A 15459-nucleotide genomic window follows, 5' to 3' on the forward strand; every position below is an offset into this window, starting at 1 on the left:
TTCATCTAACTCTGAGAATTCTTACTTTACTCAGTTATACAAGAACCACATATGTGCATCTCAACATTAATAATCTTATGTAAATATTAGTATGGTTTTTGAAAAAAAGTAACAAGCATTGACCTGGGAAGACAGATAAATACTTCTTGTACAGCAAAATTTGTCATACATCATTGTAACTGGAAGTAAGCACATATGAAACCATCAGAATAAGCAGTACTGGCAATGTGATTTTGTAAATTATAGCAAATGATAATACTTAAGGTGCATGAATTAAGTTTTTGCACTGTGCAGTTCTGAATATGGCTTAAACTATCGGCTTTGGGGAGTGATATATTCAGAACAATATAAAGTCATAGTGTTTTGTCAAATGGGGAAATGCAGCAATAAGCAAGAGTCTAAGTCAAAACTCAAATTGTGACTATTGAATTTCTATTTTGTTGAAAGATGGTTTACTTCCCTACTGAAAGTATACAGGATATATGCCTAAGCCTGTCAGCTAGGGAAGTGACCATGAGCAAGCCTTAATTATTTGAGTTGTATTACATACTCTGAGACAAAAAAAAAAAAAAAAAAAAAAGTAAGAAATACTGTTTGACTTTCGAGGGTCGATAATGAAAATTGTATTTAATCAGTACTTTTACAACAATAAAATAACTTAGAGAATGCTATCTGACCACAAGTGTGCGGTTAGATTTTAATGATGCTACTGATAATATCCAATAGGTAATTTTAGGAGTCCTCAGTGCTCCTCAACTCTTCTTATGGTACATATGGTTACTATTTGTGGATGTAATGTGTCTTGCTACTGATCTTTCTTATTTAAACTGATAGGAGTCAGGGATAATCAGCATCCATCTGAATGAAGCCATGAAAAATTATGTGCCTCTGCAAATTTTACTTAATTTAAATTGTAATTTATTTGTACTATGACTCAGTACAGAAATTATATAGTAGGGCATTTTGCTACTATTTTAGTATGCATTTAGAAGGGCTTTTTCCTGCTGTTATCCTGAATCTTAAATTTCTGAAGTCTTTTCACTTACCTCTTCGAGTATATTCTAGCTAGCCTATTATTCATGATAGAAAAAGTTCTCGCTTATAGAAAACGTAAAAAATAGCAGAATCTTTCCTAAACACAATGCATATTACATTCTTCTCATGGAAGTTGACTTACTTCAAAACACTTTGTATCTCATTTTACTTTGTTCTCTTTTGACCTTTTCCTTTAGATTTGCTTTCAGCTGCTTCCCTATACCTGTCAGGAATAACACTTAGAAAATGTCTGCCCTTTGTTCTTTTGTTTATACAAGATCAACTTAGATGACTTGCCCATATGGAAAGTTTAACATCTACTAACTTACTTAAATTAATAACTTTTTAAAGGAGTGTAGGTTAACTTCTGCTTTTTGATGAAAACTAATGATCTCTTTCTTTAGGCTACCTTAATTGAAAACCTGCAATATTTCTATTTGATACGTAAATTTGGGGGTTTTGCAGCTACATGTGGATTATCTTTTTCTCATTTGTTCATTTCATTAAAATTAATCTGCAAATTACGACTTTAGCTTTTTTGTTATCATATTCATCTACATCCTCTTCTTGATTGTTTTAAACCAAAACATAATGTAATTGCCAGCAAAACCTGTTGTCCTCTGAAATAGCACATTCCCTTCCATTCTAGAGAGGTCTGCTCAGCAACTGATGACAAAAATATTTTCAGACTGTCAAAAATGTTAAACATAGTTCCTAGAAGGGACTCCTGATATCTGCTCTTTTTTTTTTTTTTTTTTTTTTTTTCTTGCTGCAGCAAGCCCTGCATGGTATGGTTCATTCCCCAAGAGGTTTTCATAACCCAGGATCTTTGTTATTGCTCCTCTGATTTTTGCAGTCTTCTCTGTGACTCCTTCACCCCTGCCTAAGAGAGAGTACAGAGATCCTGTGAACTGAGAGGAATGTCAGAGCCTCCTTCCTTTTAGCCTTCCCTTCAAAGATGATGCTCTTAATATCTTCATTTTTGGAAGAGGTAACACAGTCTAACAATGAACAAATTAAACAGGTGTCATCAGTCATAGTACAGTAGTTTAAAAGCTACCAGTGTTTTTCAATACATTAACTTTTTCTAATTTGCTTAGTGAATAATAGTAGTCAAATTACCGTACAGAAATTACAGCATCTTATATACTATGTGGTGCAGCAGTATTCTGTGTGTTACCACTAAGATATAAAAAGTTTAACAACCTAGCTACAGGTTTTCCTTATACATTATTTTTATGACAGCAGTCCAACCCATCTATTACATCCCTTTTTACTGAATTTTTTAATGAAGTGGTTGTATTTGATTAACAGTGACTCATCAAATTCAGCACATTTCTATTTTTGTCAGTATTGAATTGTCCTTTTTCTTATGCAGACTTTCTTCGTCTGAAATAAGATGTATTATTACCTTTTCTCTTTCATTTAATGTCAAATACCAATTTTGTTTGCTTTACTTCATTTTAAAAGTTAAGTGAAAATATTGTCAAAGATGCTGATCAGATTTATGAAATCTCTAATGCTTTTTTTATTTATTTATAAATATGCCAAAAATATGTAGGTTTGTCCACCGGTCTAATCATTTCATTCAGTTCCCTTCTATCCTTCGTTTTTCTGTTCTCTTTTTTTCTGTTCTCTTTTTTGGAATCTGACTTTGAGTCACAATTAATTCTTTAGTAGTGGGATAAATCACACCAAAAGGAAACACTGGTTATGTGTAAGATTTGACATTTTTTTTTCTTTGAATATTGAAGCTATTTAAATATTTATTTTATTTCATTATTGGCATGCTGAATGCCACTTTAGAATGTGCATCATGTTTTCATAACACCATAAAGATACACTTAAACCAGGTACCTGTATTGGTCTATAATCTTCTAGGTTAATGAAGTAAGGTGAAATGTTACAGTGAGGTTTCATTCACAGGTACTGATTCCTGTTAAAAGGTACTGATTCCTGTTAAAATAATCTGGACAAGCAAGTTCTGTAGCTCTAGCTTCATTAAAGTTATAATACTGCAGAATTTTATGATAAGGTTTTCCATATACATCTTTTTATGGCGGGAGCTATTTTAACTTTGAGACAGATGATGATTCTCTCTTTATGAAGAAGCATTAAAATTTCTCATGGGCTTTCTCTTCTCTTCTGCTAGATAAGACTGCTTCATTTTATCTTCATGAGAAATGAAAGTGTTGATTTCCAAGATGAACAGAATCAGGATCTGTGGACCATAATCTTTCCTTGTTCTGTCAGCAGTGTAACCAAGATCATGATCTAGTCCTTTTCCCGTTAGAGAGTGGGGCAGAGTCATTCCATCTTGCAGATCTGATGCCCAGTATTCTTATCTTGTGGTAGTTGTAATTCTACATTCTAGAGCTGTTTAGACTATTTGTATCCAAAATAGATGAGTCTGTTAGTATTTTCCTGTTTGTTGCTCAGAAGTTAAAAATGAAAGGTCTTGTGATACTGAAAGGTGTTAACATAACATGTACGTCCATTCTCCCTTGCCCCGAAGGAAACCTTGAAAATAACCCCAGGCAGGCAGGAGGCACCACTACACATTTTTGACAGCTACAGACAGAAACTGTTAACAAAATAAAAGGAATATTGTGCATTTTTAAGATTGATTGGTTCTTCCAAGTCAATTTCTTGACAGAGCTCATTGAACACATCTTTAGAAGAACAGCTGAAATGATAGTTCTGTACTTCTGTTTCAGAGGTCTTCTCTGTCAACAGAAATATGTGAACACCAAAGGTGTTCAAAACATTGTTAACCGTTTTTCTCTGTAGTCATATCTGCATGTACATTGCTGCCGATTCTGCCTAGTTTTACTAGAATACATCAAGGACACTTTTATAGGTATTTTAAGCAGGAAAGTAATATTCTTAAATCAAGAACTGTCACACTTAATATCATCTGCTTCTAAAACAAGAAACATTTATTATTAGTTTTGAAATTATTATTGTATGTTTAGCTTATTATGATGTATACTAAACTCATTGCCACAATATTTTCTGTGTTAATCTTCTGCCTACTGTATCATTGAAGACAAAACTCCAATAAACACAAAAAATTAAATGCAGATATATGCATTATAATTATCTCTAAGCATTGTAGAAATGAAGGTTCAAAATCAGTTGATTCTCCAAAAGGTAGTTTTGTGATGTCAGGTATGCTGTTCCTAAAATGTGGTAAAAAAGAGACGAATTGTAGTGCCAGGGAGTTGATGACGTACGACTGAGAAGGCTGAACTCCCAGTGATTCTGTGCTTCTCCAGTGACCCATAGGAGTACATGCAGTGTGTGCTAAAGGAGGGACATCCTTTGGCAGCCACTGAAGGTTACAGACCTTGTATTCCTCTGTTTACCCTGGGAGAAATCTTCCCCAGCATTCACAGTTCACCTAATAAGCCAACTCAGTGAGTTTGCAATGCACTTGAGAAACCCATTTTAATTTTTCAGCTTGTGCACTTAGCAACCAAAATAGCCGAAAAGAATAGCCATTTCTGAATGTCTTGTTTATCCATGCTCACTAATTTTGTTTGTGATATAGCTATTATAGTACAGAACTTTGTTGTACGATTTTTAATCACACAAAAATAATGAACATTATACAAGTATTATGGAAGCAGCAGAAAGATTTTGGAAAGACTAGCCCTATAATACCTATCTTTGGCATAATTTATACCAAAGTCTAAGCATGCAGTGATGTTTCGTGAATGTTTTCGAAGTCACTGTTCCCCCATTAGTCTCACTTTCTGGTCAAAATAAAAATAAAAAAGTAAAAAGAAATATCTCTCTAGAAATTTCTAAAAGTTATATAATGAAAACAAATAACAATTTTTTTCATTTACATCATTATTTTTGGTATTTTGCAATAGAGTTGTGTCTGTCCTACCTGTTCTATTTTTAAGTTTTCTATTGTCAATACAAATTAGCAGATAATGTAGAAACATGAAAATATTTTAAGAAAAGTAAAGAATTAGAGATTTCATTTATACTGATAATGTTTTCCTTTAAGGTAACAATCTTTTGAATGCTTCTTGATTTTTATACCGTATTTTTAATTTAAATATTCTTTATTATTCTCCTATTACTTCTTTTTTCAGAGACACCAGAACTTCTATCACACCCACCTTTCTTTTCACTCTTGCCCATCTTTCCTGTATTTTAAAATTATCAGAAAGTTATTTGATCTATTGTTATCAGCTGACTTGAGAATTTTTGTATCTTAGGTTTTTCACAGCCATAGCATCTTTCTCCCGCAATCCTTTCTCTTCAGTTCAAATTGGCCTTTTTCCTCTGTTCTTTTCTTTATATATGTGTGCATATCTATATATATGTAGGCTATATCTACACTTTGTGTTGCTGAAACTGGCAAGTTCACCTTGTGCTATAAATGTCTGGTAAGCATATGAAAAATTGCGGTTTGTTATTTAGGTACAGATATAAGCATGCTCATTTGTTTCTGTGGCATATATTTTCTCTTATTTTTTACTAGCTATATATTTATGTTTCCACCTTGTCCATCTCGTTTTGCAGTACTTTTGCTATTATACTAGACTTGATGCTTTTGACAGATTTGATAAGAGTTGTGTGAAAGAGCCATAAAGGATATAAAAAGGATATCAAGCTTTTCAGGTTATTATTTTAGGAAAAAAAAAAATCTTAAAAGCTAGGCAACAACCTGGACTAGGCTACAGCTAGCAGGTAAGGTCAGTCTTTCTTAAAAGCATAAGAAAGATGCTTTGTTAATAATGGCCTCCTGTGGCTCACAGCCCTGACTTTCAAATCACTGCTATAGTACATTAAATAGGAGGGCCACATCATCAGTAACAAAAGTGCTTTGATATCTAAGAGTCTGTTTAACTGAAGAGAGAGGTATGAATGGTTAAACACCAAAAAAAGAAACATCTTTGCCTGTCCCTCCCAAGCATTCCAGAAAGGAGAAGGAAGGATGGTTAGAACGTAATTACCTATTGGGAATTGGCTCAACTGGCATCTGCAATATTTATTACAAAAAAAAAATAATTAAAAAAATCATCTGGAAGTGTTTGATCACTGTATCAAGTCATTGATTCAGTACTGAATCAGAAAGAAAATTGCTTCCCACCTATAAAATCACCACTACTGCTACTTGCAGAAGTGACATGAAGCAAATTACTTATCCAGATCAAGCCTGCTTAATTTGTGAGGGCTGACAGGATTGCAACAGAAGGTGGTATGTCTGCCTCACTTTTCAAGTGATGGCATTTAACATTTCTATGAATTAAACTGCTCAGTGATCTATATACCCATAATCCTAGTACCATATATCCATTAATTTCTAAATTTTATTGATGATCTACTCTAGCATAGACCAATTTCTCTTTCACCACCCAAAGGTCTGTACCATATGTAAATGTTATCACATTCTTGTGTCGTCTTCCTTTCCTTGTCATTTTTATGCCATATTTATATAGCTATCTTAATAATCTAGAGCTCCTTTTTCAAAAACTTGCATTCAGAAGTTTTTCTAATTGGATATAAGTAACCTTTGTGTCCATGGCTAAAGTGTTTTCATTATTCTGTTGGAGGGCAGGTAAAATAAACTAGAAGTTTTACTAAATTTACTCTGAATTTTGACAATGTCTATCTGTTGGTAGTTTTAGAGGATCCTATAGTTTTGCTTGATTTTGCATTTAAATTTCTAATTCACATCTATATAGCTAAAATGCTGAATTTTTGCGGGGGGTGAGGGAGTGGGGGAGGATGAATTTTTCCTACACAACTAGTTTCGGTGGTTACTGTGAAAGTCTTGAGGTTGTTACCAATGATACTGAACAGTCTTTTCTTTCAGACGTAAATAAATTCATCTCGCCTAGTAAAGTTTTCTTGTGATAAATGATTAGACTGAGTATGGAGCATGGTATTAGTGGTTTGAGCAAAGGCTATGTCTGTGATGTTGCCTGTAGATAACTAATATAGGTATTAGAATTGTTGCAGGTTTCAATGTTTTTTTTAGTGTAATTCAACTTTGCATGTACTCTAGCTCATACTAAGTGCTTAGTCCAGATTGACTGGAATTTGCTGTTCACTTAAAGGCTCTGTGCAAGAATTTATTTATTTTTTTGGTGAGTTTAGTGTCTGTCACGCTGGGCTAGACTCTTTTTAAATGAAGCTGCTCTGCTAACATGCAAGCTTTCATTATTTTGATTTTGTACATGAGCAAAGAACTCCAGTGGACAGATGTCATTCCCTTCATTGTGTGTATTTAGGTATGCACTTTTAAAAATCTTTTGTATAGGAAGTCCATTCAAAATCTTTCTAAGCATCTATGTACTAGTTTTTTATATAACATACTTGATAATGAACTGACACAAATCGCCTTTTATTAATAATAAAAGGAATGTGTGTGACTGGTCTTACTTTCTCTCTACTGTTGTCTGGAGATCATGCATTACTGCTGAATAAAAAAATGAGAGTTCAACTTAAATCAACTGTTCAAGTTACAGTATGCATTTTTTCCTTTGCACACTAAAAATAATCTAAAGTAAGTCATTCAGATTTTGAAAATCAGATTAGAAGGTACTAGGTGTATTTTTTTCTTTTTTTCCTACCCTCTGTGTCTCTTCTTCAAGTAATACATAGAGACAGGTAAAGAATCTCCTGCTATCTTTTTTAAAGTCGTTTTCTCTGCAAGATATTTGAAAATTTTGTGTGTTTGACAAGGTGGTTATTTTTATCTGTTGGTTGTTTAATCACATGTACAGGGGGTAGTTTGTAATAAAAGACAATTTATATCACAGGGCTTTTGCAGACTGCATAAAACTTAAAAAAAATAAAAATAAAAAAAAAATCTATGACCATCTCTCTCACTTGCTCCTGAATTGTTAGTGCATACACTAGAAAGACTGCATCAAAACTGTATGAAAATTTTGGTATCATGAAATCTTATTGGATTATTTTTGTATTGTTTGTAGATTCTCTTGAGGTTGTAAAAAAAATAAAAATAAAAAAAATCCTGAGGAATTTACTTCTATGGAATAAAATGTGAGCTCTATTACTGATGCTTATAAACTAAGTAATTAAAATAAAATTTAGTTAAACAGTGTAATTATGAAGAGCTGATATTTTCAGAATCAAGACAATTTAGGAAGTATTCAGTGTTTTATTTATACTCTTCTTTTTCTTTCTACAAAAGTGTTAGAAAGATAGTGTACAAATGAGATACCCTTGCCAAGCTCATTCCACAAATCTGACCCTAAACTGAGTCATCATAAAGTGCAAATTGTGTCAGTTCTTCTGCTGAATTAGGACCTCCTAGCAATTAGATATTGCTTTGGATTGTGATTTCATAAAAGTATATTGCATAGTGCAAGTTAGTTTCTTTTTGCAGGTCTAGCTTAAAGTTTAATAAATACATCTACAGTTAAAGCTGATTAAAAAAAATAGAATGGTTTTCGGAAGTTATAATAAGCTGTGAAAATTGGGTAATTACAAATTAATGTCACTGGTTATGAAGTTAAATTGAGAAATATGTGAGAAACTTTTAAATCTGATTATGTTTAAAAAGGAGTAAAGGTTGAATGGTACATGAGTCATTCCGAAGATATCTGTGTGTAAAATGAACCAATAGAAAAAACGACTACCTGAGCATGCTGGAATTTCCATTTGAAGTAAACTTTATATAATCAGTTGGAGATTTTGAATGTCTAAATAAATTAACAGTCACCTTCACAGCGAGATAACATAAGTTACAGATTTTTTCAGGAAGTAAAAGATTGGTGAAGTTTTTTAGTTAGCCGCTAGTGCTCCTGTACTTTGGCAAAGCTGTGCTGATGTCTAGTGCATACCTCTTGTGTAGAATATCCAAATTCTCTTTATGTAACTATGTATAGTTAAAGAAGTTATGATTCTCACCAGTGACCCAAGAGCGTGGGGTTTTATGGCACTTTTCAGTGTGGTTTGTCTTCAGATTCTAAGTGAACTTAAGTGATCTTATTACTAAGTGAACTAAGTGATCTTATTAGCTTTCAAGATAGCAAAAACATTTTTTTAATCAATCAACATAGCACAAAGCTGCTGCAAATTTTCCACAGAATAATAGATGCTACCATCTATTAGCTGTCACTATCTCATCGTGAAATGAAACTTCAGTCCATACTGCATCCAAAAGAATAACAAAAAATCGTACGTCTCTATTTGTGTAAATACGTACAGTGTTCTCTTCATTTAGAGTAAGAGAAATGTGAATCTTTTCTCAGGTTTGCTGAATATGAACAAATCCTGTTGAATTTAACTAGTGGCCACTTCCCATGTATCATTAAGTCTTATTTTAGGAAGAGATAATGAAAGGTTATCTCTGAGCATTTGTAAGACAGACTTAGGATATGCACAAAGACTTTCTCAAAATCTGAACGAGAGATTTAGTTAAACATTATGAATTGCTCACTGGATGATCCCGTTTTTCTGTATTGACAGTAGAATGATACTAGTGAGGATATCTGAAGCTTTCTACTGTATATTACAACTATATACTATATAATACTGTGATCTTTCTTGAAAATTTGACTGGATATGCCATTTTCTGTTGAGCTGGTTCTCCAGTAAGTTGATTTTCATTAGATTTATGATTTGTCCTTATTGCATCTGTAAAATATGAGACTGAGTGAAGGTATGTAAAATTTATTCTTAGGAAACTCAGGTTTTGCTTTCCCTCTAAAGGGAGAAGGAAAAGCTTAAAAAATCTTATATTGGTGCCATATACAATTATTCTGTGATTTCTGTATAGAATTTAAGTTCTTTCTGACATGTGATAGCCGACCACAGAATCACATTGCTCTGCCAACATGAACAAAGAAATTGGTTACGCAGAAAGTAGGAGTTGTAAAATTGACATCAACAGGAAAAGTGTGAGTGGAATTTATCTGGCAAGCTAATACATCAATAATTATTTTACAAAATGTTTCCAGTTAACCCTCAAAAGCTTTTCACAAGGTCACACAGAATAAATAATTTGAAGATAACTACTGGAAAACAAATGGGTAATAAGCAAACAAGTGACTTTTTATTATTGAGACTTCCATGAGTAAACTGAAATCAAATTTAGAAAGTGTGGACAAGTGTACAGAGTGGGATAATGTGTACTAGTTGTTTTTACAAATCAAAAACTGTTTTTGAGAAAATACCTAGATGGCTGTAACTGTTGGCACATCTTTTCCATAGCAGACCAAAGCAAAATTTTTATTCTTAGGGTGAAATTCTTTCTCTGATCAGCTCAGAGGTAGAAATCTCTCTCTTTTCATGTAAGAAAATCAAGATTTTTCTTTAGAAAAAGGGGAAAATTCCCGTCCAAATTATCTTGTCATTATCATAGTCATAGTGTAGCAGTGTTGTAGTGACTATATTATTAACAATCGATACAAAGATAACCAATATAACTTTCTTCTTTGTTGTAGGTTTGTCAGACAGAAAAAAAAGTTATCATGTGATAAAAAGGGCTATTAATTCATTTTTTTTGGTGCTTGCTAATTACGTTTATTAAAGACCCAATAAGCTCACCTTTTCTGAGGATATTATAACTGAGAATGCACATCTCTATCTCTCATCCTCATTCCTGTGTTTCTTTTTTCTTTTCTTTTATGTTATCCTTTTTCACTTTTTTTTTCTCCTTCCAAAGTATGGAGTTTTGGAATTCAGGTTAATGTTAGGAAGTTCTTCAGAAGCTGAAGATCTTAATGCCATAAGAGGTCTTAAGATCATATTGTATTTCATCTTAATATGATCCTAAGATTGTATTATTATTTCTGACCGATGGGCCACAAAATAAATACTGTGAAAGTATGTAAGTGCATCTGAACTTTGGTGCCTGAAAACGACCTTTTTTCTGTGTACCAGTGTTGAGGTGCATGCTGGTATTCCAGGAACCGTATATAGAATTCATCAGCTGCCAGTAACTGAGCTTACAGAGCTGAAATTTCCAAACAAGGTTCTTAACCACTTCATAGATCTCTTAAATACAGTCTGTTCAGTTTTATATGTTTGCACCTCTGTGTAAAAGGCTGAGGCTGATATACTGGTGAGAGTTATCATTTAGGCCTGAAAATTTACAAGGGTTAAAAACAAACAAAAAATCAAAACTAACCAAACAAACAATAAAACAACACATTAAAAGAAACCCAAAACCATATAATATTTCCTATTTTGGGGTTCACGAGAACCTGACTTAAGTTGGGACTACTAAGCACTAGCAATAGTTATTTTGCAAGGGAGTTATGTCCTCTTTTCTAGAATAATCACATTTTCTGATTTAAAAACAAGAAATCTTGTCAACTCCAGATACGATGGCTTCAGACTACCCAAATCCAGACTGCTTTTCCAATTCAGTTTTCTGAACTTCTTAATCTCTGAACTGAATTTTCAGTTATATTATGCAAGTGAGATTTGAGCAGGGAACTGTTTGCGTGCGCTGAGTGAAAAAGAAAATAAACATGATATTTTTCATTTAGGGATCGAGGGCTTGTTTGGGGGACGTTGTGATCCATAGATGACAGGAAAATCAGGTTTTGGAATACAGATAATGATTTAAACAAAGCAAAAATAAGTTGTTTAAGGGAACACTATGTTGATAATAAATTGGTGTAAAAAAAAAAAAAAAAAGACAAACAGCCTCTAGTTTCTATGATGTTACACAAGTTCAAGCAGTCTTTTGCTATACATTCTTCTGCGGTGGGAAAGCTGACAATGGTCTTTCTAGAGCTGATAATGAAGAACAGCAGGTAAATGATCACAGACTCTAGTGCACAAGCATTAGTATATCAAAGCATTTTATAAACCCAAAGAAAATAATAATTATTTTATGAAGAAAAAACACCTTTGGATTTCTGTTCTTATTTACACTAAGACGACTAAGCAAAGATTCATTGTCAAATGAATGTTTTCTTTCTGTATTCCTTTACTTGTTATTCATGACACACATCATGATTCTTAAATGTCAAGTTCTCAACAGAACAGAGCTGCAGTGGAATAATTGTTAAAGTAATTGCTCAATTCTTTTTTTTTTTTTTTGACAAAAATAATTGGAGTTTCTCAATTTAATTTTAGAAGAACCATGCCATTTTCACTTGAACAGTAGTCTATTTAAGACAAAACAACAACAAAAACCCAACAGGACTTGTAACAATGTTTTTAGTGTCATCAAACATTTTTTCCAAAGTTAAAATATTATTTTCTTCTCTATTGCTGTTAATATTTGAAGACTTAAGTTCAATGTTTGTCTGTATTGATACAAGTTTTTTCAGTGACTCTAGCTTGTGAGTTATTCTATAAAACACTAATTATATATCACCATTGTGTCTTAAAGAGCTCTGTCTATAGTTCTTTGTCACTTTCCAAACACTCCTTACAGTTTTATATTTCCATTGTATTGAATTGTTTGATTTGATTAACAAAACAAATATTGAACTCAGTCTAATAATAAGCCAGGGACATTGTTTTGTAATTGAAAAACAAAACTCACCCATAAACCCCAAATATTTTGAGTAATGAAATGACAATATCGTAGGGGAAATCCTGTTGAAAACTGATGTCTCTGAGTAAAATAGCCACAGAAATGTTCTATTTTTTTTTTCTACAAAAAAGAAGAGAGAAATCATAGCACAGACATCCATTAACTTACAAAAGAGCTATGGTAGTTATCTCTTTACTAGTGAGACTGGACTTCAGAAATCTAGATAAATTTAAATATTTTTAATAGCTCACTTCTGTTTTACAAGTGTATACATGTCATTTTCAAAGAATACTGTGAGAGTTTCAGTTTTGGAAAAGTGTTTCTAGACCAATTGTCAATAGCCTTATTATAAATAAACACTATTAATTATTCCATACATTTTTTTTACAATAATTGACATGGAAACTTGTTTATAGTAAGTAATTGGTACTTAATATCAACACTACAGATGCTAGATTGTACTAGACTGTTATCTTGAACAGTAATAAAGAAGACAACAGTCTTTTTTAATTGATCTTGTACTGAGGATTGAACCGGGAATTGAAATGATAGATAAATATTGCATTCTAATCTTGTGGAATCTATATGCCGTTTAAAGATATTTAAGAGGATGAAGTTAAAAATGTTAACTAAAATGTGAAGAAAAAATATTTATTTTTTTTATTTTATTTTCTATGTATCTGTTAGTTTCAAAGAATGACGACGCTTTTACAGGATATCATTTACCTTGTTAAATTGTGCAGTGGTTTAGGTTTTCTATGTGATCTGACCCAGTCCAAAATAGCTTTTCTTCTGCAAATAGCTATCATAGCTAAACAAACATTCTTAGGACTTCAGAGTTTAGCTAATTGTTAAAATAGAAGTTGTATTTTCTATTACAGACCCAATACATGTAGCAAGATCAAGCACCTCTGCCATTCACAAAAAATAGTCTGTGTTTCAGATTATTGTCAGCTGTTCTGATTGAGTATTTGTGATATTTGCATCACAGTTTTGTTGCCAAGATGAAGAGCATAATTATTATAGATACAGATGTAAACATGATAACCTTGTTTTTGATCTTTCCTGGTAGGATTTTGGAGATGATGGCTCCTTGTATATTACTAAAGTGACCACAACTCATATGGGAAATTACACCTGCTATGCCGATGGCTATGATAAGCTCTTTCAAACTCATATTCTTCAAGTGAATGGTAAGGAAAAATGTTGCAATTACCAAGTCATAAGAGATTAGGATTTGGATTTTGTTAAGCAGATCTGTTGTTGTTGCTGTTTTATCTTTTTAATAAAGTATTACAGTTTAACAGAAAAGGAGATACAATTATATTTCTTTATTGTTCTCCTATGCAAAATAATAAAATATAATCATTTTCATTTAGTACTTCTATATGAGTAATATTAATTAAAAAGAGTGAGATAGTGCAGACAACTTCCTCTGCACACATAACTGTTCAGCTATGAATGTGTTGCCTGCAGAATAATGTATTTTATATTTATATGCATAAAGTAGGGAAAAATAAGAATGTTAAGAATGTTGCATTTAGCAAAATAATTTAAAAAATTCACTACACTAAAATTGATTGTAGGGTTCTAAATTCACGTTTTTTATTTTGATATCTAAGTGTGAATTTTAAATCTGGACATCTAAATTTATCTTGATCTGTTCAAGTTCTATGGACTCTTTCCTGACCTCTGTATCACAAAATCACAGAATTTTTGAGTGACCTACAGAGGTTATCTGGTGCCCTGCTGCCTAAATAGCCACCCCTAAATAGGACAACTATGCTTTTCTGGTGCCTAAACGTCTGTCAGAAGATTGTATTTTTCATTTGGAGACCACTGTAAACCTTTATGTTCTAAATGCAATCACTGTTGTTGATCCCTATATCATTCATAAAAAAATTAAATTGTCTAAGCAAATCATCCATATTTGCTCTGGTCAGATAGCTGCTGGAGTGGTACTTTTCCATACCATTTTGGTTGCAGATTTCTGGGGGAGCACAGGAAGGGAGGAAGGAATCCCTTAGATCAATTGTATTGTTTGCTGTTAATAACGTGGATAAATGGAGTTAAAAAACACTGAGATTTAAAGCTTTGGTGAAGTGAACAGATTTTTTACACTTTAGATCTGTACTTCTGAGTAGTAATCTCCTAAGCACAGCTATGATGGTCAGTACTTGTAGCTCTGATAATGACTAATTAATATAATGATACTTGTATTAACAGGAGAGTCAGACAAAGGTTAATGGGATAATGAGGCTCTGATCTCAAAGATCTAATGTGAGGGTTCAAAGAAAACAATGTAATTAGTTTTGAAGTTCTCGAGTCTATTTGTATAAATGTGTATTTTTTATATTATATGCATTGAGTAGTTTGCAAATATATACATATAATTTTACTTTTCTTTTAAATTAAACTTAATTTTTTTTTGTTTGTTTAATCTACAAGTTTTGAATTGCCTTGTACATCCCTAAGGAATAATGAACTTCCTTTGGAGTCTTTAAACAATAGAGATAATCAGTACTGTAAAAGACATGTTTTGTGGTGAAAAAATTCAGTCTGATCTTATTTAAGTAATGTGGTAAATAAATGTAGTAAGCAATATTATAAGTTGATATTTGAGCATTTTTCCTGTAAACATTAAAAAAAAAAAAAGAGAGAGAGAGCCATAATGGTCCAAGAGTAATTGTTTCATTAAATAATGCTAATTATTAATATTTACATAATACTTAAAAGTTTCAAAGTTTTAAGTGTGACTTTTTGTGAGTATAATTTTGATCTATTTTATTAAAACTTTATCTGGGGCAAGCTCTAATAAGATCTAATGAGAGTCTGAGCCTGACAGTTTGATTTTTTTTCCCCCCTCTGTATATCTGTGATACTGAAATTCATGCCATCAGGTGTTTTGCCTTTGTGCTGTTGACATCATATAT

At 32.4% G+C, this 15459-nt stretch overlaps 1 protein-coding gene across 2 annotated transcripts in view; it reads left to right on the forward strand.

Moving 5' to 3' along the window:
• The window catches only part of FSTL5 (follistatin like 5), a 261207-nt gene that overhangs the window by 178491 nt on the left and 67257 nt on the right, over positions 1 to 15459 (forward strand). For both annotated transcript variants that reach the window (XM_035550439.2, XM_050710405.1), the window contains exon 7: positions 13599 to 13719. In XM_035550439.2, the coding sequence (XP_035406332.1) occupies positions 13599 to 13719 (121 nt within the window). The remainder of the gene's footprint in view (positions 1 to 13598; positions 13720 to 15459) is intronic.

The sequence above is a fragment of the Cygnus atratus genome, chromosome 4 (genome assembly GCF_013377495.2).
Source record: "Cygnus atratus isolate AKBS03 ecotype Queensland, Australia chromosome 4, CAtr_DNAZoo_HiC_assembly, whole genome shotgun sequence".
Lineage (NCBI taxonomy): Eukaryota > Metazoa > Chordata > Aves > Anseriformes > Anatidae > Cygnus > Cygnus atratus.